The sequence below is a fragment of the Haemaphysalis longicornis genome, unplaced genomic scaffold (assembly GCF_048455015.1).
Source record: "Haemaphysalis longicornis isolate Haplotype H1 unplaced genomic scaffold, Haemaphysalis longicornis Haplotype H1 scaffold_5, whole genome shotgun sequence".
In the NCBI taxonomy this organism is placed as follows: Eukaryota; Metazoa; Arthropoda; class Arachnida; order Ixodida; family Ixodidae; genus Haemaphysalis; species Haemaphysalis longicornis.
In genome coordinates this window covers 79,853,103-79,880,357 of record NW_027526385.1, presented here as the reverse complement: position 1 = coordinate 79,880,357, position 27,255 = coordinate 79,853,103, and the positions used below count along the sequence as shown (strand labels likewise).

Here is a 27,255-nt window from a genome sequence, read left to right as displayed (position 1 = left end):
ACTTTGGTAACACTAAAAAAAAAAAAAAAAAAGCGGGCGACAGGAGGAGGAGCTGTCACACTAAAACAACCCTGGCTCTGAATCAAAGTCAAGAGTCATAGAAACGAAAGTGATGACACATCATAGCGGCCTGGTTTAAGATCCCGGCCAATGCTGAATTCCTAATCACGGCAACACGTTGCCATGCAAATGAGAGAGGCAAAGTGGCGGCAAAACGAGTGGATCCCGGTTACACGGGGAGAAAACAAGAAGAAAGGGACACTCCGTAGAGGAGAGACGTCGCCGCCGCGTCGCCGCCGCTTGTTGGCATGAGCTTGGCCAGGGAGCGGCCGGCATTAATCTCTGCCAAGTGTCACCCGGGCGGGCGATGAAAGAAAGAAGCGAGGGGGGCAAAAGGGGCAGCACTCACATGGCATGATGCCTTGTTCCACCAGTTGAGTGATGGGTCGCCGAAGCATCAGCTTCACTTTGAGCGCTGCAGTTGAGTCGTCGCAGGGGCATGGGTGGGAAGGGAAAAAAAAGTCAAAGTCAATTATACTATCAACATTACGTTTTTTGAAAAAGAATAAAGGAATGTGAATCCAAGTCCAAATCATGATTTCACACTACCCAGGATATGAGGTGTGTTGTAGTCGTACTGGAGGGCGTTGGGACAAAATGAGCATGAGGGGTGACATCCCTCGTGCTCAGAAACTCCTTGAAATTTTCAAGACTGGGGGAAGGAGGGGGGGTGAATACATGAGCATGACTAACCCTGTGAGTATTAATCATTTTCATAATTTTCTTATAAGTCCCCCGCCAACCATACGTGGCCAGCCACTTCATTTAACGGAGAAAAAGAAACGAACAAAAAAGACATGGTTGCCAAATCATGTCACACGTCCTGTCACACACCAAATTCAACTCGGGAAGGGGTGCAGGCTTTATACAAAACACAGCTGGAGCAGCGAGAGCCGCAAAGCTCCCCAAAGTGCAGCACGCACTACCAAAAACATATCATGCGTACTTGGGCTCAACACATTCGCTACATTCTAATCTATGACAGAATGGTGAAGCTGAAGTTTTTATTTTGAACATCAAAACATTAGCACACTGCCAGTCATGAAGAGCGCAACCACGCATCCACACCCTGCTCCGCACCTGCCCAATTTCTCATTAACCTAGAGAGTCCGAAGGTGCCGCCTAAAATGACAATGATGATAGTAATAAACAAACATATTGAGGACAAATTTTTGCTATGAGCCAGGAATACATTCCTGCTATTATCACTGTGGCAATGTTTACTATACCGGATTTTCAACTCCTCTTATCTCCTATCCCATGACATTTCAATCCATCCTGCTCCCCCTCAAATTTCATGCTCCATGCAAAAGCAGCGATCGGTTGAAGAAAGAGGGTCTTCCATAACTAGGCTTGGTGAACAGTCAGTGAGCGAGCACTACTCACACTCCTTGTTCCGGTCCATGGCCTGCTGCAGGGAGGCCTCGTCCACCCGGGCAGGCGGCGAGGGGACGCTCCCGTCAGTGGCCGAGGACGAAGCAGTCGAGGAGGCCGGGGACTGCTGCTGTTCGGCCATGATGCCCAAATTGTAGTCCCTAAACCACTCTGGGTAGATGGACACTATAGTCTCCAGAAGGTCCTGGTCCAGCTGGATGCCCCAGTACACGGGCCGGCTGTCCCCTGCACCTGCAAATGGACCACCACATTTTTTAAAGGGTGTGGGCAATAGTACTGGGCCTTGCGGCACACCAACTGAGCAAATAAAATGTATGGTTTTATTGGACGCTACGGTACACGAGCCGACTATCTTATGCACCTGCAAATGGGCTTCGGGGTATTAAAGGCTTGGGCGATAGTACAGACCCTAGCGGACGCCAATTCAAAGAATAAAATGTCTGGATTCATTGTAATCTCCAGCACACAGGCTGGCTCTGCCTTCCAACTGCAAATCAGCCACCAATGTGTGCTGAAGAGTGTGGGTGATAGTACTGGGCATTGCGGGACACCGACTCAGAAAATAAATTGTATGGCTTCATTGGCTGCGAGTCAAAAGGAGTCTGTATATGAGGGCCTTACGAAATGCCTCCACAAAGACTACCACGCTCCAGTGCGGTGTGGCAAAGGAGTGAGGAATGCATAAACCTGATCATCACAAGTGCATGCCACCTACTGCAATGAATCAGCAGTGCGCTTTTATTTTATTTTTAAATTTTGAACTGGGGCAAGGGGGGGGGGGGGGGGGGAGTGTTACTAAGGGAGCCAGTGTGCAGCCCATTGGAGCATGGGTGGCATAAATTACTAAGCTTCCCTTGCAGCCCACCCCATAGCCCAAGTGTTATTGCTTTGGTGCATTAAAACACTAAAACTGAGTTACAAATATTGCCAGCTAGCTGCTGTTGCTATCTCATTGAAACCGAATGACAGTGTCGCATATACTCCTCCAATAGGAATGAGCCTAGAGTTCCTGGCCATGTGTGGAATTTCGGGTGTGGCTAAAAAAGCCACCAAATGGTACTGCGCACTTATCATTAAAAATATTTTGACTGATTGTGGGTAGTGGAGGGCTCCGGATTAATTTTGGCTACCTGGGGATCTTTAACGTGTGCCAAAATCTCAACACAAAGGCATTTTTGCTTTTCGCCTCCATCAGAAAAGCAGCCACCCCGGCCGGTCTCGAACGCGCATCCCTGGAATCAGCAGCACAACCCCTTCGCCACTCAGCCACTCCGGGAGGTTGTTATAACAATTTTGCATTTTTTCATTGTAAAGGCCACACTAAAGACTGCAGGGCAAAATGTAAGCGTACGAAAAAACTCAAGGGCACAATGCAGCTCCTCCATACTAGTATAATGAGCATAGAGTAAGCCACAGAAGCCCCAGAACAGCAGCCAGCCCAAATTTAACAGCCCAATTAAAGCCTGCCTGGCTGCAAATCATCTGTAACAACTGGCACCAGCTACAAGTTTCCACAAAGTACCACACTGCCACGCTGAAGAAACAAAAGCATAGACTAAACAGACATGTCCTGCCATTTCACACTGAACGACAGGGCCTCGAAGTCTCTTCTGATACTCCGGCCTTCCCAAAGCCCCTGCCAAGCCAGTCACGTTTTAAAATCGACTCCCCGCCACACCTAAAAATACGCTCTTCCCTGTCGCTTTTCCGTGCGGTGCGCCGCGGTTGCGAGCACAATCGCCCAGGGTTACAAAAGATCAAAATGCAAGCAGGTGTCGGGGCAATCAAACAGGAAGCCAGGCAGGAAGGCGCCAAGATTCGGCACGCAAGATGAGCTGACACCGGCAAGGACTGCCTTTCCGCACTCTCTCATTGTAGGGACCACAGTGAAGTGGGGGGGGGCGCTTTCGCCTTCGCATTTTCGACGCACCACCAATCCGAATTGGCACGGCGTTAACAATCTTTCCGGCCGCCTATGTCTGCCCGTTAGCCTCGCTTTTCGCCTCGAAGTCGGCCTTGGGCCGAGAAAAGACGGATCACAAGGTAGGAGGGGGGTTGACATCACAACAATAAACAATAAAGAGCGGAGACCGCAATGCAACGCACTTTGGCTCGACACCGACATAGAGGGTGGAATCACGAATGCTTGGGCCCTAGGCTAGTGGTATTCACTCACGGTTTGAGCCCCAGGTCGCAAACCCATGCTTTCCAGTACTGCTGGTGTTGTTTGAAAGATAGGAGCAAACTAAAGAAATCTAACGCGAAAACTCACTCAAGGAGCTTGATCAGCTTAGCACAAGAGCTGCAACCTCAGCAGCAGAGAGGCAGGAACTCCAAACAAGAAAACGCGCCTCAACTTTTTCGTTTCTTTTTTTTTTTTTGCCAGCTGCGCTTAAGGGGCGAGCAATCCCGAATGCACGTTTTTTCTTTTCACGCCTTCCGAGCGAACGTTGCCCTCTTTCCTGCCTCAAAGCCAGACGCTGACCTTTCGTACGTGTCAAAACAAAGCCCCCCGCGCGGCCAGCACAACAACAACCCACCGGTTCCTCGTGGTCTGCTCGGTGGTCAAGAGCGCAAAAATAACATCAAAAAAGCGCTTCGGCCAAAAAGCGGCACACGATCGACAACGCTCGCAAACGCTGTCTACGAGACGGGCTACGCCCGACGAGTTTATCAAGACGACTACGCAGAGAACAGCCGGGGTTAGGAACCTTTCGCGGTGTTAGTGATCGCTGACTATTACCAGCTACGAGTTAATCCCCCCAACTTTGGTTTGGCTTTCGCCCGAAGGCACAGGTTCTAATATAACGAAAGCGGCAAATCCGCCCTGGCTACAAAAAACGCAACGAGCACGCACCTCCCGTCCATCACGCCAAACTTCTGCCTCACTGCGCGGTGCGACCGAACGACTGGCCCTAGGTAGCGTAAATCAACCGACGCTGGCCGTCAAGCCAGGCACAGTTCCAGCGGCGACAATGCGGCCCAATTTGCGGCCATGAAGTAGCCCGCCTGTCAAGATGTCGGGACGCGGCGCTCGGAGCCAAAACAAAACGGCCGAAACGAAGACGGACAGCGAGAAACCTGGACAGAATCTGGAGGTAGCCGTCGGGAGTCCATTCGAAGCAATGAAGACGTCCGACGCAGGAATTCCTTCCTCCAGTTCGCGCGCGGAGCAAAGGATAAAGAACCTTTACGAGATTCCTGAGAAAGAGCTCGTCTGATACGGATAACGTTTCTTCGCGGTACCGGTGATAAAAAGGATAGGTATTGGGCGTTTCTTTTTATTTTTGTTTAGGTCTCAACAGAGATCGCGTTCTGCGCTGCGTTCACGCAGACTCGGTCGGTAAAAAATACAAAAATTAGGAAACCGAGTAGTCGTACTACGCATTCCGTTTCACCACGATAACTCTCCAGTAACCAGACACGCTTTTTCTGGGCCGGCCGAAGATGTGCTCGGCTCAGGCGCACCTGTCAACAACAAATAAACAACCAAGGCGAAGGTGTGTTACGGAACCGAGATATACGTACGGGAGCCATTCCCTCCGGGCAGGCAGAGACGCCGCTAGCTTTATCGCCGGGGGCACGAAAGACGGCGGCAACGTTCGCGCTACACGACGTCGTTGTCGCTCGACGCTGCGGTGGCGTCGACGAGACGGTAACGCAAGATGACAGGTGTAGTTGATCTCCGACTCGTAGCCCTAAGACGAAGCAACGTTTGCTCTCTCGCGAAAGAGGAGCAAGCGAGCAACAGCTGCGCATTGTCGCGAACTCGCGACTGCGATTCCGCTAGATTTGGACGTGTAATCGCAAACGAACGCGGCATTTTCCCCCCGAAGTTGAAACGTACGTGGGGCCCCCTAGCGTCGACATCACAAAACCTAGCCTGATGAACGTGCATTGGCGCGAGTTTTAAACGAGGAGGCAGGAACGAAACGCGGAAACTATTAAAGAGGTGGGGGACTGTAACCTAGTTGGGTGAGTAGGAAAACGGGGATCGCGAAGGTGATCTCACAAGTCCGGTCAGGTCGGCTCCGCGGCTAAACTCACACGGATAGATAATTACCTCGTTAAAATTAATTACCAAGAACCTTGTGCGCAATGGATAATCATATCACAATGCAGAAAGGTATAAGTTCGTACGCCAGCGCCTGCCCATGTGAGCGTCACTAAGAAAAAGAAAAACTGAGAAGGAAAACTTAGAAAAAAACTGAAGAAGAAACGTTTTCCATAGGCGACTCCCTACGGTGGTGCAAGTAGCTCAGGAGAGTTACCAGCGCATGGCTTTGCCCAGAATACATTCACTGCAGTTAGCCGGCACGGTCGCAGGGCAAGGAGCACCGACGATAACCTCTAAGTGGGCTAATCCTGCAGAGACGCGCTTATGATAGCTCTAAGTGGACTATGGCATACACAGCAAGGCGCAAACATGATAACCGCGGCGGCAAGTAACGTCGAAAAAAAAAGAAGAGGGGCGGTTCAGCAGAAAGACCGATAGGACGACCCAAAACACAGTGCTATGATCGGTGTCTATCCAAGAAGCACTCCATCACCGAAGTCACGGTCGGTTTCATGGCGTTGCGCAACTTTAAAAGAATCCAATTTTAGCGGTTTTACGCGCCGGAACTACACGTGGGCTGTGTGGGGCGCCTTAGTGGAACACTCCCCGGCCAATTTCGACTACCTGGGGATCTTTAACGCGCGCCGATCAGTATGCTGGGACATGCGGGCGTTTTCGTCTGTAGCCTCCGTCAGAAACACCGCAGCCGGGATGGAACCCACGTCCTAATTAAGGGTTCAGCAGCACAACGTCTTAGCCACTGAGTTGACTGATTGATTGATTGTAGGGTTTAACGCGCCGACGCAACGCAGACGATGAGGCGCGCGTAGCGGAGGACTCCGGATTAATTTTGACCACCTGGAGATCTTTAGCGTGCGCCGAAACCTCGTACACACGGGCGTTTTTGCTTTTCGCCTCCATCAGAAAAGAGCCAGCCACTGAGTCACCACGGCGGGTCGTTGCGTAACTTGGCACGAAGTGACTAGTTCGCTTACCGGCCATGGTGGGTGTAAGCCAGAAACGAAAACAGGCCCGACATTTCGGCGTGGTTAAAATGATCCATTTAATAGGCATTAGAGCGCGATAAACACAACGACAGAGAAGAAGCCGGACGGGACGAGCGCTTGTCCCGGAGGGCGTCTACCGTGTCGCATTAATCGCGCTGTAATTTTTCAGAACAAGCATGCACCAAATTGCCCAACAATGTGCTTACCAAAATGAACCCGTAGCGCCTTCAATACGGCGCACTTCATAATTACAACTCTCAATTAACATTGCGTTTTAGAAGACGCAAATCAAATACTACGAGGCCAATAAAATATAAAGAAATATCTATGAAACGCGACAGCCTTTTAACTTTTTCACACTCAAGGCCGAAACACGGCGAATTAGCGGGCACCCCATTGTTTTGGATGTACTCCCGTCTTTCTAGTCACGCAACTCCCCCCAACAGATCAGGCGACTAAATGTGAACCCAGCCACCCCCATAACCAAAACCACGGTAGAAGTCGGCGAAGAGCACCCTGCCTGAACCACGAGCAACTGCTTCGCCCGGCGGCCACGTTTTCCAATCTTCACCACCCCAAGATGGCGGCGCCCAGTAATGTCGCTCCGGAGATACGGCGCTCCTAAAATTGCCGTTTTTCAATCACCTTGCACAAGTAGTTTGCCGCCTCAGTACACATACGTATTTTTTCTACAAAACTTTGCAACGGTTTTCGATGAGAAAACTTTAAAAACTCACAGCCTTTTAACTTAGAAGACCCTCAAGTGAGATTTACTGCGAAAAACCAGTTTTGCGGGCGTCGTTTATGAGGCCGGATTTAACGCGGACACCGCAAAAGTGAGTCTTAGCATACCGCGCGTACCATGTTTACGGGGACCCGACTGGCAATCTGCGCATTCGTTCCGGCAGGGTGGCTTAGCTCCGCTGACGGGCGGCCGCACCTTGCCGTACCCGAGCATTGTTCGCTGAGGGGTAGCCCGCCTAGCCATGCCCGCGCGCGCATGAGCTGTCGGGTCCCGGCACACACGGTACGCACGGTAGCTGAAGTGCGCACAGTTGGTTTCGTCCAACCTGTATCTTTAGGACTCTCTAAACTATGCAAAAAAGCATACTATCGCAATGGAAAAAAAAAAAAAGAAAAACTGCGTTCGCACAGTCGTGCCTGTCGGCTGCCGCGTACCGCGCCGGGGCCGATTCAACTTTCAACTACCGCTTTCAACTACAACAACCGTACTATTGGTTCGAGAGGAAAACCAGCACTGCTATCGCTGACATATAGATCATCGACTGCTTTGTTCAAACATACTCTTTCTTTTACCAACAGCTCAAAACCAGATACCCTTTGTTCACACAACAAAAGCTTGGTCTTCGATAGGGACCCACTATTTCCATCCGTTCATAAAGGAAGTGAAATCGACCGTGGCGATAGCCGGACCTCTGCCTGGTCGACATGAACTCGATGGAATAGGGACATTACAATCACGTGCCTCAATCAGCTGTGAGGCACACGTACCTTTGTAAGGCACAACTTGAAGCCTTTCGTGGGTTACTTAAACACAAAAATTTCGGTCTTTCTTATGTATGTCTGTTTTCCCCTGGATTCAGCCACCTGGAGAAAAGTTAGAAGTTATTTTTGAACGAGACGTTTATCATCACCATCATCATCGTAGTCGTCGTCGTCACCACCATCATCATCATAAGCCAACTCAGAGAGAGAGAGAGACTCTTTATTACAGAGAAAGCAGAGAGGTTTGCCAGCATGAATTCGCTGACATGCTACTCTGCGGGGAAGGGGGCTCCTGTCATGCGCTGCTCGAGTCCAGTGCTTACCCCCGAATTTCTTTATTTCTTCTCATTCATCGGGGTAATGGCCTTCCCCTTCTTCTAGAGCCCTTTCTTGGTATCCACTCCGTTACTCTAATTACATGTCCACCGGTTCTCGGCTCGTCTCACTACATGGCCAGCCCAAGTCCATTTCGTTTTGTTTACTTGAACTATGATATCTTATACTCTAGTTTGTTCTCTGAGCCAGGTAGCTCGTTTCCTGTCCTTGAGCGTTACTCTTGACATTATTCGTTCCATGGCCCGTTGAGCCGACCTAAGTTTTCATTTTGGTTGTTTAGTTTGTTTAGTAAGGCGCCAAGATTCAGCTCCTCGTGTCATCACCGGCAGTATGCACTGGTGGTAGATTTTTCTTTTGAGTGACAGAGGTAGCTTGCTTTTCATTATTTGAAAGTGCTTGCCGAGTGCTCCCCAGCCCATACCTATTCTGCGCCGGATTTCTCTCTCGTGGTGGGGGTCAGCACTAACCATCTGTCCGAGGTTGTTGTATTCTTTCACTTCTTCTAGCAATTCGTTTCCTTAGCCGCAGAAGACGTCCTTGGCATGCATATTCCTCATTACTCTAGATTTATTCATATTTATTTTTAAGCCCACGATTGTAGTTCCTCAAGCATTGGTTGCAGGTGTTCTGCCGTCCCACTCAGCGAGACTATGTTGACCGCAAACCTCAAATGGCTATATCCTTAATCCTCTGTTTTCCCTTTCAAGCTGTCGAAATACCCCCTCCACACATGGTTGAACAGTTTTGGCGAGATGGTACCTCCCTGTCTTGCTCCCTTTCGGATCGGGAACTTATTGCTTCGCTCGTGGAGGGTTATTCTGTCCATGCATTCCTTATAATATGTCTGCAAACTAACAATACAGATTCACATTCGCCATGGCCCAAATCATGCCCGGGCTCAGTTTCCGCTCTGCGATCGATATCCGACGGCTTGTTGGCGGGTCGGTCGGATGTTTCGATTGGCAAGCCGCGGTCAAGAGAATCAGAAAATAAAAGTGGTTGATTCCTCGGTCATAGGAATTGGTAAAACACGAAAGTGAAATGTGCAGCGAAATATGCAGCTGAGCATGATTTTTGGGTAGGTGGCTGTCTTGTGGGCGTGCTTGGCGAGCGACGTCCTGCTGGCGGGTCGCTTCGGCAAAGGTGTACTCGCGTCATTTCCGTGACGGATATGACGTCAGTGAAGTCTTGGTGTATCCCGGCATAGAACTCTTTCGTGTTAAAATATAAAACGCGAAAACGAACAACCTTAACTGTATAACGTACTCTTTAGTACTAAAGGTTGCTTCTCCGCAAGAGGACCCTGTGTGCAGGGATGCACCCTTAAAGGGACCCTGCAACACTTGCCATCGACTACTAGTACTGTATTTTGGGATAAAGTCTATTGTCCCAGAAATCTCCTCCCGCAAGAATTATGAAAATCCGTTCACAATTAACGAAACTACGCGCGATGAGAAATCGCGCGTAATCGTTCCCTCTCAACTCGAGCGCGGACAAGGCGACGAAAGCTGCGCGCTCTCTCCCGGAGAGGGGGGCGGCTCGCGGCGTTCTCTTCGGCGGCCTTCGATATATCACATGCCGGGTAGTTTTCCCCTTTTCTCCGCAACGCGGAGGGGCCTATTTCCGGTCTGGTGCCACAAAAAAGCAGGCATGGGTGCCTGCTCGCAAGTGCGCGCTCGGGCTGGTAGGGCGTTTTTGAAGCAATAAACGTTTGTAGTCGAGTGGTCCCGTTGAAAGGGAAGTATTGAGCTCATCACTCAAACTCCGCGCGCACTCAAAACACAAAATAAACGGCAAAACTGTGCCTACAGGTTCAGGCATAGAAGAGGTTCGTACACAGCGATGACGACGACGGAAATGGGAGAATCTAGCCGCGAAGTTGACCAGTGACAGCCGATCGGGCAGCCATGGCCTATGTGACGTCCCTTAGGCCATGCATAATGAGGACAACTGAAGAGAGAGCGGTTTGTTTTTCCGCGTCTTTCACATCGATTTGCGCGCTCACCGCTTCACGTGCATGTGTAATATTTGGCTCAGGTATTCCTGGCAGTGTAATCTAAACGTCGCGCAGGTTTACTTGTACTGCTCAAAGAGTGTTGCAGGGTCCCTTTAACAGGCCGCTTGCTTCGTTCTACTGGCGTCACTTCCGTGACGGATATAACGTCAGCGAAATCTTGCTGTATCCGGAAATGCAACATTTTCTTGTTAAAAAATTTTGCGCGTCACACAAAACGTCATAGGAAATCAGCAAGGACGGTGCAGAAAGGAAAACAACACTTTCGAATTGGTTTTTCTTGTAAATAAATTCGCGTAAACGCACCCACAGTGGTCGAAGCACATCCTAAGAATTTGAGACTTTAATTATCATCATATATATACTAGAGAGAACTGTAATCCCTAGAAAATTTTTCTAGGGACCGTAAGGGATCTCTGTCACTGCGATCGCGGGCGCCGCCATTGCAGCTCGCGACGTTCCTCGCCTACTTGGCTTAGCTAGCCACACGACTTCTTTTTGTATCGAAGCCAAAATCAACAAAAAAGGATAACAGCTTTTTCTTGTTCGTCTGGCATGAAACTTCTAAATAATCCTTGACAAATAAATCTTTTTGTAGCTACAATTTTATAAAAGCAAAACAAATCTGATTAATCTTCTACAGTAATATTGTGGCTTTTTTGCAGCCAGATGCAACTTTTCAGCCTGTTCATGTGCCATGCCAAGGAAAAGTGGAACGTGCCTGCCCGGTACATGACGAAACGCTCGCTGAGGTGCGGCTCGCCTGGACAGTGGCGCGAAATTTCCCTCTAGTATATCTTAGCATGAAACTCCATGGCTGGGGCGAAGACAGCGCAGGGTAGTAACTAGTAGTAACTTGGGTAGTAACTAGTGACTAGTAGTAACTAATAACCTTGGGTAGTAACTAGCAGTAACCTTGGGTAGTAACCTTGGGTAGTAACTAGTAGTAACCTTGGGTAGTAACTAGCAGCAACCTTGGGTAGTAACCTTGGGTAGTAACTAGTAGTAACCTTGGGTAGTAACTAGTAGTAACCTTGGGTAGTAACTAGTTACTAGTAACGCGTACCGGTAACTAGTTACTTTTTTCGGTAACTTGTAAATTTAACTAGTTATTTTTAAATTAGAAGAACTTCTAACTGTAACACTGTTGCTTTTATACAGAGAACTTGTAACAGAAAATACTGTTACAGTTACTTTTTTAATACAGAAACTATCCATTAGCTACACACATTAAAGGCCGACGTACAGATTACGCTTGCTCGTTTTTCGGACTTTTTTCTCCCCACCTTTCACTTTTACACAACACGGCTGCTCTCGCAGTTAGGAGAGAATGTCGCTGCTAGGATGGATTATCTTTGCTGTAGTAGATCGATGTCGGAGGTCGTTCTTAGAGGGGATGTCTAAAACTATTCCGTCGTCTTGGGGTAGGAACAACAAGAAAAAAAAAGAAACTAGAAAGTAGACCTCTGAAAAAAGAGGGAAACTCTCGGATGCCAAGTTTGAGAAAGAACCCATCCTATAAGTTAGAGTGAGTTTCGCAAAACATTCCCCGACACCATAAGTGCATAAACAAAAAAAAAAGGTTGATGCAACAAGACTAGGCGTACAGAACGATTGTTGGTGTTGGGCTTGAGTGCGTTTATAGGTTCTATTCGTCTGGGGTTTTACCACGTACTCCTTTGTACGTTAATACTAAATAAACTCTATCATTTGTTTTGTGACCTGTTACTTAGTGTTATACAGTAACGGAAAAGTAACGACGTTACTTTTTCCTTTTTCACAGCAACTGTAGCTGTAACAAGTTACTCTTAAAAAATCTGTAACTGTAACTGTAACAGAGTTAGTTTTTTGGCTTTGGTAACTGTAACTGTAACACTGTTACTTTTTGCTGGTAACGTGACCTGTAAATACATCGCTCATCACTCTTAATCATGGCTCGTCTCATCTTTGCCCTGACGCCACGTAACAATATATATATATATATATATATATATATATATATATATATATATATATATATATATATATATATATATATATATATATATATATATATGTATATATATATATAGATATATTCTTTCTTTCTTTCTTCTGTATATTTAAAAAAATGTTTACCTCATTAACCATAGTGAAAAAGAAAAGAGCCTAACCACACCCCTATGCCTCCTTTGGCGTTGTAGACTGCTGACCTATCTTTCGGTATTTCCTCAACGAGCCCCTCATTTCCTTACTATATATATATATATATATATATATATATATATATATATATATATATATATATATATATATATATATATATATATTAATATATATATAGTGTCCCGAAAGAGCGAAAAAAAAACTCTGCACGAACAAACGACGAACGAAAGAGAGGGGGAGCATCGCGCTGGTTCGAGAAACTAGGTTACATAAACAGGGCCCGGCAAGTACAAGAGGAAGTTAAAACTCAAATGCACAGGCCCTGAAACAAAAGACGCGCAGACTGACAGAACATGCATCCGTCGTCTGCTTTGGGTGTTACGAACAGTGGGAGAGACGGACAAAGGTAAAGGGCTATAGAATAAAATAAAAGCCCATCCCGCACCACATACGTATCGCGGGGGATAGGAGAGAGGGAGACGGTGCGGCAAAAATCAACGGTTGCGTTAAAACCGCCGAGGACAGCGCGTTCCTCCCCTGGTTATATACGTTTGTTTAAGATCGCCGTTGCGCCTTCTTTGTTTGCTCTCTCCTACGCCGCAGATTGGTTAAGCTCGGTATGCCGCAGGGACGTGTTTCGCGCCATTCCTCTTGCCGGGCGAACAGACCTTGACCGTCTCTGCCCTCTTGGCAAGTTCCGACCGCGCATGTTCCGCCTTGCCCTGGTATACGCTGATCTGTAGCCTGCGGGACCCGAGCCTTGCATAACTGACCCAGCTTTAAAAGAAGAAGATTGAGTGATTGTAGGGTTTAACGCGCCGACGCTTCAGAGGCGATGAGGCGCGCCGTAGTGGAGGGCTCCGGCGTAATTTCACCCCCTGGGGATCTTTAAGGTGCGCCGATATCTCGTACACACGGGCGTTTTTGCTTTTCGTCTTCATTAGAAAAGCGGCCGCCGCGGCCGGGAATCGAACCCGCGTGCTCGTGCTCATTTAAAGAAGAATTCGTTTTGTTTTCTAAAGTAAATATCTCTCTTACATGTCTCACTTCATCGCCTATTTCGTCGACAACGCTTATAATCGATCGATTGATCGATCGATCGATCGATCGATCGATTGATTGATTGATTGATTGATTGATTGATTGATTGATTGATTGATTGATTGATTGATTGATTGATTGATTGATTGATTGATTGTGAGGTTTAACGGGCCGAAGCTACACCCAGGCTATGATGAGGCGCGCCGTGGTGGAGGGCTCCAGATTAATTTCGACCACCCGCGGATCTTCGATGTGCGCCGAAATCTCGACACACGGGCGTTTTCGCTTTTCGCCTCCATGGGAAAAGCGGCCGCTGCGGGACAACGCTTGTGCCTTAATGTCACGCAGGCATAACACCTGTAGGTTTGCGCACGAGGGGTCCTTCAAGTCTGACATGCACCCTACAGACCTTCTTCATTCTTCAAAGCGGCCGCGAAGGCAAAATGCAACCTTGTTTAATTTGAGAGAACTACACTTTGATAACGCACGCAGCTCCATTCCAACCACCAGAGACATTTTCTTTAGCGGAAAGAAAGAACGCCGGAAGTATTTAAAATCTTGTCGATTTCGTGCAACATACTATCAGCACTGAGGCGCATTTGCGCCACAACGAAAAAATGCCAAAGCGTCGGAACAAGTTCGGTATCAGGCTCCTTGTATTGCCTCAGAATACGTCTTCACACCAATTCTTTCCTGCATGCCAGTGAAGCCGGCTTCTAAGGGGTTCGGTGGGTAGTGGTTTACAGAGATAAACGAGGTCTGGGTATGTAATAAAAGTCCCTTCGCCCATCATACTTTGATATCAGACTTCTTATATTGCGCCTAGAAAATGTCTTCTCACACATGCACTTGTATATAGCGGTGAAGATGACTCTTAAAAAGGCTCGATGTATAACTTAGCGGCACAAATTAATTTGGTCCGCTATTCCCACATTAAATTTTCTCCGCACACTTTTTTTTTCCTTTTAGGGGCGAAGCAGCTTAGTAGGAGCTCGAGCTGTCGGAGTCCCACGTAATCACGGTACTAAAACACCGGGACAACCATTTTCCAACGCCTCGTGCTAGAACGTTTCATGTCTGCGGGGAAAACGCGTACTTGAAAAACAAACCGGGACACTCGTTTTCGAACGCCTCGCACTACAACGCTTCGTGCTTCAAAGACACGAGACTTTTACAGGAAAGCTGTATACCTCTACCCCAACGGTTTCATCTCCGTGGGCAAAAACGCCAAGGCGCTAAGGCCTAAGACGCCGAGCGCTCAGCATCGAAACCGCATCATACACTTATACCCTGGATGCTTCGTCCCTCCCAAGGTTTCACGTTAGTGGAGATGGCCCGGGTTTTTCCTAGAGGGGAAGGGAGAGGAAGCTAGTGGTGCGCAAGCGCAGAAAGACCATTTTCCTCCACGGTATCTACACCCTAAATACAATTCGAACATGCCGCCGGAAGTTTAAATTGGGGACGGATGGCGGGTATATGTTTGGCTTTATTCTTGTGACACGAAAGGCTGCCGTTGCGCGACTGCTACGCAGACGGGGGCCCACGTCTCAATTCGCGAACGTGACCAACTACACGATATATGGCCGAAAAACACGCTTCCGTTTCTTCTTCCCAGCTCCACGGACAGTACTTTTCTCATCCTTCTTAGCCATCATTTTCACAGCTTTTTTTTCTTTCTCGGGAGAAAACTCACAAAATGCTCGGAATGCAGGGGGGGAGGGGGGGGGGGAAATGGCAATAAAAAAAAAGGCGGCTTAGAGACTGGGTGAACGAAAAGCAGAAAGAAAGTCGTCTTAAAATAAATGAGCGCAGAAAAAGGAACACTCTAAAAAGTCCCGTCTTGAAGAGTGAAGCGAAGATGAACGAAGGCAAGCAGAAATAGATGTGGCGGAAAGAAGTCACGCAGTTAAAAAAAAAAAAAAGAAAGAAAAGCAGGCTAGAAGGTGGCAGCTGAAGACAAATCGAGGCACAAGAAGTCCGAATCTGCGCACGGCCCGCAAGTACGTCAAGCGCTCCGAATGCGTACACTGAATGACGCACGCCGTATAGGCCGTTCTTTCACAGGTCCGAGCAAGTGAGCTTCAAATCGGTAATCCCCTCCTCCTTCGTCTATCTCGTTTTACGAATATCTTTCTCTGGCCGGGTCAGAGCTTCACGTTCCGATTTTGCGCGGCCCATCCGGAAGGCAGCCCAGCGGCCACCAGAGTAAATATTATGCATGCCGCTTCGTAGGAAGCGGCGAAGCCGAAAGGTATACACGGAGGGAAATAAGCGCCCCCGGCTAGGCTCGCGCGGACTTGCTGAAAGATGCGCCCGAGCTTGGCGCCCGGCAGGAAATTCCGACCCTACCCTTCCTATTGCGCACTCCTGTAACGGTTTCGTAGATATATCCGATTGATTCGTGCTGCGGCGGAAACAGAACGAGGGGGGAATTCGTGTCTGCAGTTTTAGGCGAAGGCCCGCGTTCCAAAAAATTGAGTCACTTTCTATAGTTTCGTTTTGTGCCGAAATTAACACCAGGAGGTGTAGAAGCGTCGGACAGTCCTCTATCTTACTGCGGATACATAAGGTGTTGTGCTGCTAATACGCACGTGGTCACGTGTTCATTCCCTAGAATCGAACGGCGTTAACGGGCGTGTAGTTTATCCCACCTAACCCGCAGCTACGTTATCGGTCTCGATGATGATGTGCTACGGTCTCGATGATGATGATGATTGTTGATTGCAAGTGGTATCCCCTTTGTAGCCGGGTAATGACGAGTCATCTTACCAAAAAAAAACTACTATGTATATCAATGTTTTAAACGCTTCGTTTAATACTACGCTGCCCTAAGGGAAGGCACAAAATACTTATTTGTCTGTTACAGGTGGTAGCTGTCCTAGGCAATATTCCCCTCTCTGCTTTTCGTCCACCAGCATTCTAATCTTCTTTTCGTCGCCTCGACAGCCTTGAAGCCAACTCCCTCGGTGCTACTCTTAAATCCTAGCGCTACTGGAAGCCGAATATTTCCCTCGTATAAATTTGGGTGTACATGTAAATTTCGAACTCTGTAGGTTTCGAACCCTGCCCATCCCCTTCCCTACCCCGCGATGTTCAAATTCCATCTCCCCAGAGTCTTTATTTCCACTGACAAGACTACAAGACACCGGCAAGGACCTGTGCTCACTAACAGACCAGACAATAAGGACGATTAATCGGATAGAATTGTTTTTATTTTGCCCAGCCTGGCGATGATGCATCAAAATTCATCTCAACAACACCCGTGGTTCTGCTTCTCTGAGATACAAACAAGCAACCCGTTACAGTGTAACCGAAGGGGAGAGTAAGCCGGCGAATCTGACAAGGCCCGGTGTTCTAATAATCTCGAACAATTTGATCCGTGCTGTGGCATTAGGCAATGCCAGCACAACGTTTTGTAATACTTGACAAGTTTGCGAAAATTAAAAAAAAAAGTATGTAGGAAGCTCAGGCTAACGAAGCTGTACGCCACGTTTACGACCATCACGAAGGTTTAAGTCCACGATTGCAGCCAATTCGCTTCTTCTTCGCTGTCGCAACGACCTTTACTCCACCTTTGTTGCTATAAGTGTGAGCTTCCTTCACTTTTTTGAAAATGATAATAATTGGACATCACCTTGAAGGGGCATACACTATAACGTGTCTTTCTCGTTGCGAGCTACTGTTGCCATGCTTACAGCAAACGCTGGAGGTTTTTTTTTTTTTGTCAATCTTGGCCAATCTCCCTAAGTGGGTATGTGCTCGGCTTGACAAACGTGCGCCGTGCACGCTGGGCGGTCGTCGCGAGGCACACATACACGAGCGCTCGGCATTTTCTTGGCTTTGTTAACTGCCGGGCAGTCGCCGCGAAGCCCACGCTGACGCGCGCACGCTCGGCAATTTTTTGGTACGTTTAACTGCGGACACGAAAAATTACGATTTGCTAAACAGGCTCGCTGTTAATATTAATCATATGTGAGCCCATTACTTCCCTCCGATTGGTCATTCAAGTGCACTTGCTATATTTTTTTTCGTTTTTTTTTTCGCGTATAAGATCGCAGGAAATGCGGGAGTTTTTTTTTTTCGTTGTTTTTTTTTTCGCGTATAATATCGCAGGAAATGCGGGAGTTATCACACGAAAAAGGGCGGGAATAGGAGTTGGGGGCGCATCATTATGGATGCTCGCAAAACCCTGAGCTTGCACAACCTCTACGTGGAGAATTCTTATTGAATACTGGAATTAGGAGTCGTAGTAAGTACTTAACTAATACGTAAGACGGAATCATGAATACAAAGTCGGTCGAGGATAAAGATTAGGCAAAAAAGATATCCACGCAAGAGAAATGGGGGAAACTAAACGTAGAAAAGCTTCTGTTTCATGCGAGGCAGGATGTAACATTTTCATACGCTGCCGGCGCCTATAAAGTAAACATCTATACACGAGGTAAGATTAGGAAAAAAAATTACACCAACTTCCCGTAGGGGAACCCTGAGTAGTATGCGAAGCAGCCATGGGGTCGACTGAAGTTCCCATTAGTTGTCAGTTCGTCGTTTCCGTTGACGTTCCGCTTCGCGTGCCTTCGTTGTAGCAGTAGCTTCTCGACGTAGTTTGAATGAGTGAAGGACACAAGGCGCGTTCGTAGCACATGCTCCCGTCTCGGTTTGCAGCGCAGTGGCAAGAGCGCCACGTACCTCCCGTTGTGGCCATAGAGTCGTGGTATCGAAACCGGGCGCCGCCTAGCCATTTCTTTTTATAGTGGACTGCGCTGACAACAGCCCAAACGCTGACGGGGCTGAAGAGACGCGCATGCGCAGTAGAGTGCGGACGGCGGACAAGGGAGGGAGGGACACAGCCCCGAGCATGAGATGCTCCGCATCTAAAATGGGGAAGAGGTGAGCAAGAGAGATCCATATTGATGTCGGGAGAAGGTGACACTACGGCGTTAGCAGTGATAGTTCCGGAGGGCTGCCGGTTGGTTATGCACAGCTCTGACATAGCATCACCAGACGTGCTCGCCCGCGTCCCGGCAAGCTTTCATCGCGTCTTCACGCACTGTCTTGCATCTCGACGTAATGCAGTTTGGAAACGTCGTCGAGATATACTTAGTTACCCCAATTAAAACTCGCCCATTTTAGCAAGCACACCAGCGTCGGACCTGGCGCGCATCAACGTTACGATGTAACCGATGCATCTTCTCCAGGCGGTATCGCGCATGCAATCAGCTTCGTGTGCAAACAAAAAAGAAGCAAAAAACAAACGCGCCTAACCGCATTTCTACAAGGGAACAAACGAGGGACCATTCGTTATACGTAGCGTGTGATCTGTCACGCCGATTGTCAAAACGCCAAGACGAACGTGGTTGCAAGTCCAAGGATAGGTGTATCTATGCAGCTACAAGAAGGGCCCGGGGTCTAGAGTATGCGTACTTGTGAAACCCCCGGGGACACTCTTATAGCACGCGTGCTCGCGGTTACAACAGGCTCTGCAGTGCGCAGTGCTATAAAGGAACCGTCGGCCGGACTTGTGTCCTACCAGGAGGACACTGGGACGGCCATTGAACCGGGGTCCGCCGCGCCCTCGACCATCCGTCAACGCGTCTAATCTTGGGGGAACGCCACCAACCTCCCCTTCTTTTCATCATGCCCGCAGTCCCCAAGCTCTGCCGCCTGCTTTTTTTTTTCGCCGAGAAGTACTTTTTCGTATTTTCGCGCCAAAAAAAGAAAGCAGAACAAAAAAACGCACGCAGCTGTTCCAGAAGCGCGGTTTGCCAACGAGGTGAGAGGTAGGTGCGGAAAACCGTCGAGGAATGCCAGTGCTTGCTCTCTCCACTTCCCTCTCTCCTGTCTCCAAGAGTATCCTAGAAGGAACCTGCCTCCGCCGGTACACACGCCTGCGGTTTGCCGCATTTATTTTTCGTCTCGCGCGCAGTGCAGTCCGTCGTTTGTTCGCCGTGCAGTCTGTCGCTCTTAACGATCATTATTTAAGCAAGTGCTCGTCCGCGCCGCGGCCCCGTCGCGTCTCCTTGCCCTCTTTAAAGCTGCGTTTATACATAGGACGACCTGGCAGGGCACGGGCCGGCGATTAGGGCTGTCGAGGCGGACCCGCCCGCCGACACGTGCAATGTACAGTCGCGCTCGATATGAACTGGAACGATCGTTAGGGCTGGCAGCTTTGTGCTGACCGCTTCCCAAAGGGGCCGCAGAAACTTGCGGACACTGGGCACACGTGCAGTCAAAAGTAAACGGAGCGCGGGTTTGTGGATTTATTCGAATTTCTTTGGTATGTGCCGTACCAGCAGAGTTTAGGTGAGTTTTTAAAGGGGAGGGCTACTTAACTGAGAGTGGCCCTTGCGTGCTGATGGCACCGTAGCGGGGAAATTTAAATAAATGAACGAAGCCACGCTATATTTGCTTTCTTTTCTTCTAAATGCACCGCAATTCATTGCAGTTCTCAAAACTAAATACCATCATTTTTGACGGCTTGTCGCCCGAATATTAGTAAGTGTTGCGACGGCGACGGAATGACAAGAAACAAATATGACGGTAAGGAGCGCCCGGGGAAAAGTGCAGAAATACGGAAAGGTTCGAACTTCAAATTGGGGTGTATACGCACCGAAGCGGAGGGCGGTAGGTTAGAGTGACACTCTGGGGATTTATGGGGATTGATAATTAACGCAGACATCTCCATATAATGGTTTTTCTGTTGTTTTCCGCGTCCCAGTAGAAAAGAAGAAGAAAACTACTGGGGAACCGAGCTGTCTCTTATGATGTGAAAGTGCGTAAGCATTCTCGCTCAGTTACGTCGCCCAGTTGTGGTACTGAATCATGTGATGCTCAGTGTAGTGTTGCTGAGCGTATAATGTCGCAAAACACGCAAGCACTCGTTTTTTTTATAAGTAGGCTTCGAAGCAATCCAGAATACGGCGAAGCCAGCTAAACGGACAGCAAGCTTTGCACCCAGGCTTTTTAAAGCTAGCTTCACTACTCCAGGCATGTGCGTTGTTGGCACGACAATTTCTTCAAAGGTAAATTTAGCCAGTCATTCAAAATACGAAGGTTATAACACCTTCTAGGTCTTATAACATTATGATAATTAAGGACAGCAAAAACAAGAAGAAGAAGAAGAAGAAGAAGAAGAAGAAGAAGAAGAAGAAGAAGAAGATGATGATTATGATGATCATAGTAACAATGGTGAGGGAGGATTATGATGATGATGATGGAGAGCAAGAAGATAATGATGAAGAATAAGATTACGATAACGGAGAGAGGATAAACGCTTTTAGAGGGAGATGATGATGATGGCGAACAAGGAGATGATTAGGATGATGACGAAGATGAAGAAGCAGATGGTGAAATCAAGGCCTCGCTTCAGTCATCATCATTGTCATCTTCGTCACCATCATCACCACTACCACCACCACAATCATCATCATCATCATCAATGCCGATCGCAAGGGTGCGGTATGATGGCCGGACCCATTCGCATCTGCTCGAAGGCTCAATTCCGCTCCCATACGACACAGCCCACCCATCGCGGCGCCAACCGGACAATTTGCCGCGACATTTTTCGCCTCCGGCTGATCCAATAGGCACCCTACAACCATTGCTTGCTAAAACGCACGTTCCCCGCCTTCCCTTTACATCCCGGTCCGCTGTTCAGACGGAGTATACGAGGCAGGCTAAAGGAAGGGAGCGAGACAAGACAAAGGAAACAAAAGCCGGCGCAGAAGAAGAAAATACGCGTTCGTCTCTACTGGCAGTAAAAGAAGAGACTTGCGGCCTTTCGAAACTGCCCCTGCGTCGACAGTGTGCAGTCAGTGGGCGAAGAGGAACGGAAGAGAAAATACACACAAGAAAAGCGAGCACCGGCGACTGACAGCCAGGGCCCGGGCCGAGGTGAAAAACCGCTCCCAAGGACTCCTTCCTCCCCAACGTCTGCGTGCTCCGTCGGCCGGTCAGGGCTGACCTATATTTTAGCTCCGTTCGAGTCTAGTTCCCGCGTACACTTCTCTTTTCTCGCCGATGCGGCGGCGGTACGTCGTGGGCTTACCGACATTGATTTATAGCTTTCACTTGCAATGATTTGGAAACGGGGAGATGAGGAATGTTCGACGTGCACGTTTCCTTGCATATCTTGCAAGCAGACTTGCCATTCAGCAGCGCCGTTTCGGAGCGCGTTCGCTCGTAGCGAGGGTGTCGCCATACAAGGCTTTTTGTGGCAGCTATATTTTATGTTTTAAAAAAGGGGGGTAGCCAGCCACGTGTTGTTTTCGCTGTCTATAGACTCTGAGCTCAGCGGGCTTAACAAATACGGGTAACTGACGAGGCTATAAATTTAAATGACCTCTTATACAGCAGACTGAAAGTGATGCAATTCCTCCTGTTTTTAACGCGAAAGATTCTGTCTGGCTACTCCCTCTCCAAACACCATCACACCCACACACACATAGCCAATTGTGTTAATTGTGACCTTCCCTTTCCCCAACTTCTAGTCCCCCAACTTTTACTCCCGCTTTATTAACTCCCTCACTCACTCACTCACTCACTCACTCACTCACTCACTCACTCACTCACTCACTCACTCACTCACTCACTCACTCACTCACTCACTCACTCACTCACTCACTCACTCACTCACTCACTCACTCACTCACTCACTCACTCACTCACTCACTCACTCACTCATTCACCAACTCTCTTTCTCCCTTACCCATCCACCCACAATTGACTGATTGATTGATTGCTAGTGGTATCCCCTTTAAAATGGGGTGACGACGTGTCATCTTACCATAACAAAACTAATATATCTATGCTTTATACTCATCGTTTAATACTAACGCTGCTCTGAGAGCAGGCACAAAATACCTTTGTTTTCCTGTTGCAGGTGGTAGCTGTCCTAGGCATTATTCCCCTTTCTGCTTTTCGTCCACCAGCATTTTAATCTTCTTTTAGTCGCCTCGACAGCCTTGAAGTTACTTTCCTCTGTGATACCCTCAAATCCTAGGGCTTCTGGAAGCCCAATATTCCATTCATGTAGATTTGGATGGACACCCTCACATTCTAACACTATGTGCCGCATAGCTTCTGTTTCTTTTCCGCAGACCACGCCTACCCCATCATTTTCTGTATAATTTTCCACAAAACTCTTAGTTCTCAAGCAACCTGCTCTATCCTCAAAAAGCAAGGCGCTGCCCTTAGAACACTCTCTCTCTCTCTCTCTCTCTCTCTCTGACCCACCCACACACGGACGCACGCAGCCTCGTTAAAGATATCGTGAACATACAGTCATGTAAAACACACGTCATCGTACGTATGTCCCTGCGATATGACTTCACCCCTTTTCATGCGGTCGCTTGTTTCCCCCTCAGGTTAGGTTCATGCGCCATTGAGGTACATAAGCGGATAACGAATATTGTAAGAAGTATAATTTATCTCCGAGCAATCTCTGGTCTTTGTCTATCCCTGCCTTGTGCTGCTTAACGTCGCGAATATGAACCAAACAGCCCAAGTTTTCGCTCTTCTAAAAGAAAAGCCCAGTTCTGCAAATTTTCTTCAGTCTGTATGCGGACGGTCAGCACAAATACGTCCTGATCACCATTCTTAACCTTGTTGAAACGAGGGGACGGATCTGAAAAGTGGAGCCAATTTCACGAAGATAGAAGTGGAAAAATCGTAGCCTTGGGGAGGTCTTTAAAGTGAGGAAAGGAAATGGCGAACATATGGAGGGCTGAGAATGAACAGGCTTGCAGAGAGGCATGGCGACAAGGTGCGTTTCCCAAGACCACCCAGAAACGTTTTTTGCGAACGAAACAGAGAATAATACAAAATCGCCGTACAGGATGCGAGCACACGCCCGAGTTTTCCGAAGGAGCCTTCCTTCACCTCAGCGGCCGGTCAGCGCTTGTTTATTCTTGCTGAAAACGCGAGAGAATTCCAGGATCCGCCGCGAAATGGGAAAGTTTATGGCGACGTACGGCTTCTGAGCCGTACACGCGCGCACACGATCTGTACCGAGAACGGCTAATGCAGCGCGCTCACTCTTTTATCGCGCTCCTGTCGAATTTCAACACCCATCATTCAAGTATATCAAGGCGTAACGCATCGGACCGACAACTACGAGACCTTTGATTATATCTGGAACCTAATTTGACCTGTTTAGCTTCCAAGAACGCGGGTTCGATTGTGGCCGCGGTGGCTGCTTTGCGGTGGCTGCAGCGGCAGTGTGCTCCGCAACTTGCCTAAGTCGTAAAACAACTGGCCTACAATCGATCTCTACCAGAACGTTGCGGCCGTGCAAGCTGGATTCGAGTCGGTGCTAAAACGCCGGCACCGTCCAAACACAGCCGCCAAGACTTCCTCGGTGTTCCAAAAAGAAGAACCCTGTTACTTGAGGTGCAGTAAAACTTCCCAAAATGACACCGAACGTGAGTCACCGCTTCGCACAGTTTTCCTCGTCCTGCGTTGCGACGCTACGTGAAACCGACAACGACGTGACGTCACGGCTCCGCACAAGAACAGTCCGGGTTGCGGATGTGGTGTCGAAGCTATAGTTGCTGTCTCTGCAAGGTGACCTAAATACCGCTAATGACGTCAAGGAAATGGACGTGTCTCAAAAGGCTGCCCGACAGTTTTGCAAAGGCGTCGAAAAACCATCCCGGAATTCACGGCCATCTGAAACAAACCGTCCACTAAGAACGCGAACCTAAGTACTACGGTCTTCAACTCGCCGCGTCCTTTTTCGACCCCTCATTTCGAAAGACACACTGGCAGTCCATTGAAATTTCATCCACAACTGTACAGGTGCCCTAAAAAGTAAACGGAGCACGACTTCGTGAAATGAGAATAATTTCTACTTTGTGCGGCTGCCACCCTAAATAGAATATGTGCGGCCCAATTTTATTCTAGGATGACTTTCTCGAAAAGTCCCTTAGAGGGTGCTGGCTAGGCACATGGCCGAGAAATCCCCTAAAATTCTCCAACACCCATGCTCCGCTCACTTTTTGGGGCACCTGTACATGATTTTCCAGAAACCCAAGCTTAAAGGGCCCAGACAACCGATTTTTGCAGAGTGCACGCCGTTTAGCTCACATGAAAGCCTGCGTTTTGTATACTGGTGTAACCGCAAGGAATTTCTGAATAAGCGGGCGGAAATCATTTTAATTTTGCACTAAAATTTCTGAAATGTTTTCAAGGTGGCGCCGCGTGGTGCCTAACCGTGGCACTACCGTAGGTGTCCAAACAACTCTGTCGGTTTTAGCGCATGATTCAAGAACCGCATGAGGGAATAGGAAAGGTTGCAGATTATTGTTGTTTAACCGGGACAGGCTTTTAAATACCTCTTCTCATCTCACGTGCAGTAAAAAGTGTGTCACTGTCATGGTTTCCAGCATTTATTTTGGTGGGTCACGTATGGCTGGCAGATCTAAAAATTCTGATTTCAAACGTTCTAGGGGGCTATTAGCCAAACCGTTTCGGGTTAAGGGGTTTCAAGTCACGCCCTTTAATTTGGGATAAGGAAAATATATTCGACAGAAATCGCTTGTCTGTCCCTTTAAAAAAAACCTACCAGTCCACGAAAAAGTCGGCTGATGATGGCTGAGCGATAAATCGATATTTTTTTGCCATCTTTCAATGGAATAAGAATGCTAAGCAATCTAGGCTGGAACTTACAAAGCGTGCTAGTACGCGCAGTCAACACGAATCTCGTAGCAAGGAATTGGCCTCGCTGATTTTGGTCAGTTCTTCACATAGGGGTCGACAAGCTGCATCATCAAAGACAATTTTCAAGACCGATGTAGAGGACTGACTAAGGCCAATAGAGACCCGGAGTGTCATATGGACCAGGCCCACGGCCGCGTAACTCCAGTCTTTGCCAAAAGTTAATAGGTCATATTCTGTAGTTTACTTGCACTGCACTACCTTGAAACCCTATGGCTTCTGGAAAGGGAATATTTCCTTCACACGGATTTGGATTTATACGATCGCATTCGAACGCAGCGTGCTAAATCATTTCCGTTTCCTAACGGCAGACCACGCCTTTCGAGTACACTTCCCCACAAAGCTCTTCCTTAAGTAGTTGGCTTTCCTCCATAACGCGTGTATTTACAGTGAAGGGTTCACGGAAACGACTCGAAACCTTGCAATATATCGTAGAAAGCTGCCCCATTTAAAACTCGCTATTTAACCCCTCTGCGAAGCTCACTACAATAGCGTGGAACGTCTTGCTACGGAAATTGGTTGCGGAAACCGTTGCTTTGGCAGTACTAGTGCTGTAAGCGCTCACACCGGAGGCCACCACAAACAGCCCAATCCCATCCCGACCCCCTGGATCCGCCAATGGCCGTGGAGTGCGGAGCTGCTCTACAGTCGTCACATGTGTTAGCAACAACAAAGAAGTACCAGCCCGTGCACTGCAGAGCGGAAGCTTACGATAGTGGCTGGTATAATCCGCCAGGTTACGCGCATGCGCTGTCAGCGTCACAGGCCACGGTCATCAGCAGCCCAATTGCGCCGGTGGCTATCCTAAGCCGCACAGACTAGCACCCGCTTCTCTGCTATCGTTTACAGTTTCGAAGACTACGCGTATACGGCCTGCTGCACTTTGAATCGACAAATTCGCGGCAGAGGTCCGCCGAGGTCGTAAACCGGGACCGTAATCGGGACACTGACGAGTGCGCCGCAGTCTTCACCCCCTGGGAGGAGGAGGGTTCTGCGTCTTACGGGATCATCGCGCAACCCCGGATGAGAAGCAAAGGAAGCGACGGACAGGCACGTGAACCCGTCGGGTGAGCAACGCGGCGTAAGCACAGCGACGCCAGGGCGACGAGAGACGGACGTATACACAAGACACCGCAAGTTGAGGAAACACCTTCGGGTTTCCACCTTCCCGTCCAAACTTCGGTTTTCTTCCCGTTTCCTCAACATTTTTTTTATTGTTCTTCCTCTTCGTTGCTACATGCCTTCGGCGAGGTCAGCCGATTTCTCCTGTACGCCGTGGTGGGGGTTAAAGAAACAGACGCGCCAGACCCACCAGACGAGCAAGGAGAGTTTCGCGGACGTCATACGGGCATTCCTCGGAGTCGGCCTAGCCGGCAGGAATAAACCGCCAGACGGCCTTCGATCGCTCCCGCACGCCAGACAAACACGGCCCAGCTGGTGCCCGGAGATCGATGAAAGATCTCCTCGCCACCCATCGTATTACTTTCTTCTCTGGCGGTTTTTATGTTTTGCAAGCTACCTAGTGTATAAACTACATTCCCTGATGCGACTAGTCTACGATACAACACATTATTTCGAGTAACATCTCAAAGTGTTGCAACTTGCCACACTCCGCTTGCGCGGCTGTAGAGATATCGTGGTAGCGCAGAATACCGGCTTACACTAACAGAAATGTTCGAAATACCTCCGAAACATTTAACATGCCTCGCGATGTCGGGATAAAGCAGGAATTAGCGGATATTAAGCATATGTGTCAACTTTGCGGAGCAGAAGACGAGGAAATCCGGGGTGGGGCATCAAGGCACCGGAAATCTGTCAAAATGAAGATACCACAGCCTTTATGACGAACAACTTGTGCAAAAAAAAAAAAATATATCCTGCCGGAACGCTGGCTCTTACATTGTCCCTGTCTACGCAGCCTACTTGCTAAGACTAACTCTCGCCCTGTTTCAGCTACTCAAGAATTTCACGTGTTTTCC

At 48.5% G+C, this 27,255-nt stretch overlaps 1 protein-coding gene across 4 annotated transcripts in view; it reads right to left on the bottom strand.

The window, feature by feature from the left end:
- Mrtf (Myocardin-related transcription factor) overlaps nucleotides 1-27,255 on the bottom strand; it is a 234,930-nt gene that overhangs the window by 36,517 nt on the left and 171,158 nt on the right. For 3 of the 4 annotated variants that reach the window (XM_077670792.1, XM_077670790.1, XM_077670794.1), the window contains 2 exons: nucleotides 1,447-1,686; nucleotides 410-475 (listed from right to left, as the gene is read on the bottom strand). In XM_077670792.1, coding sequence (XP_077526918.1) covers nucleotides 410-475; nucleotides 1,447-1,576 — 196 coding nt within the window. In that variant the 5' untranslated portion in view covers nucleotides 1,577-1,686. Of the gene's footprint in view, nucleotides 1-409; nucleotides 476-1,446; nucleotides 1,687-4,983; nucleotides 5,234-27,255 lie in introns of those variants that run through there. The other variant, XM_077670791.1, reaches the window with a different exon arrangement.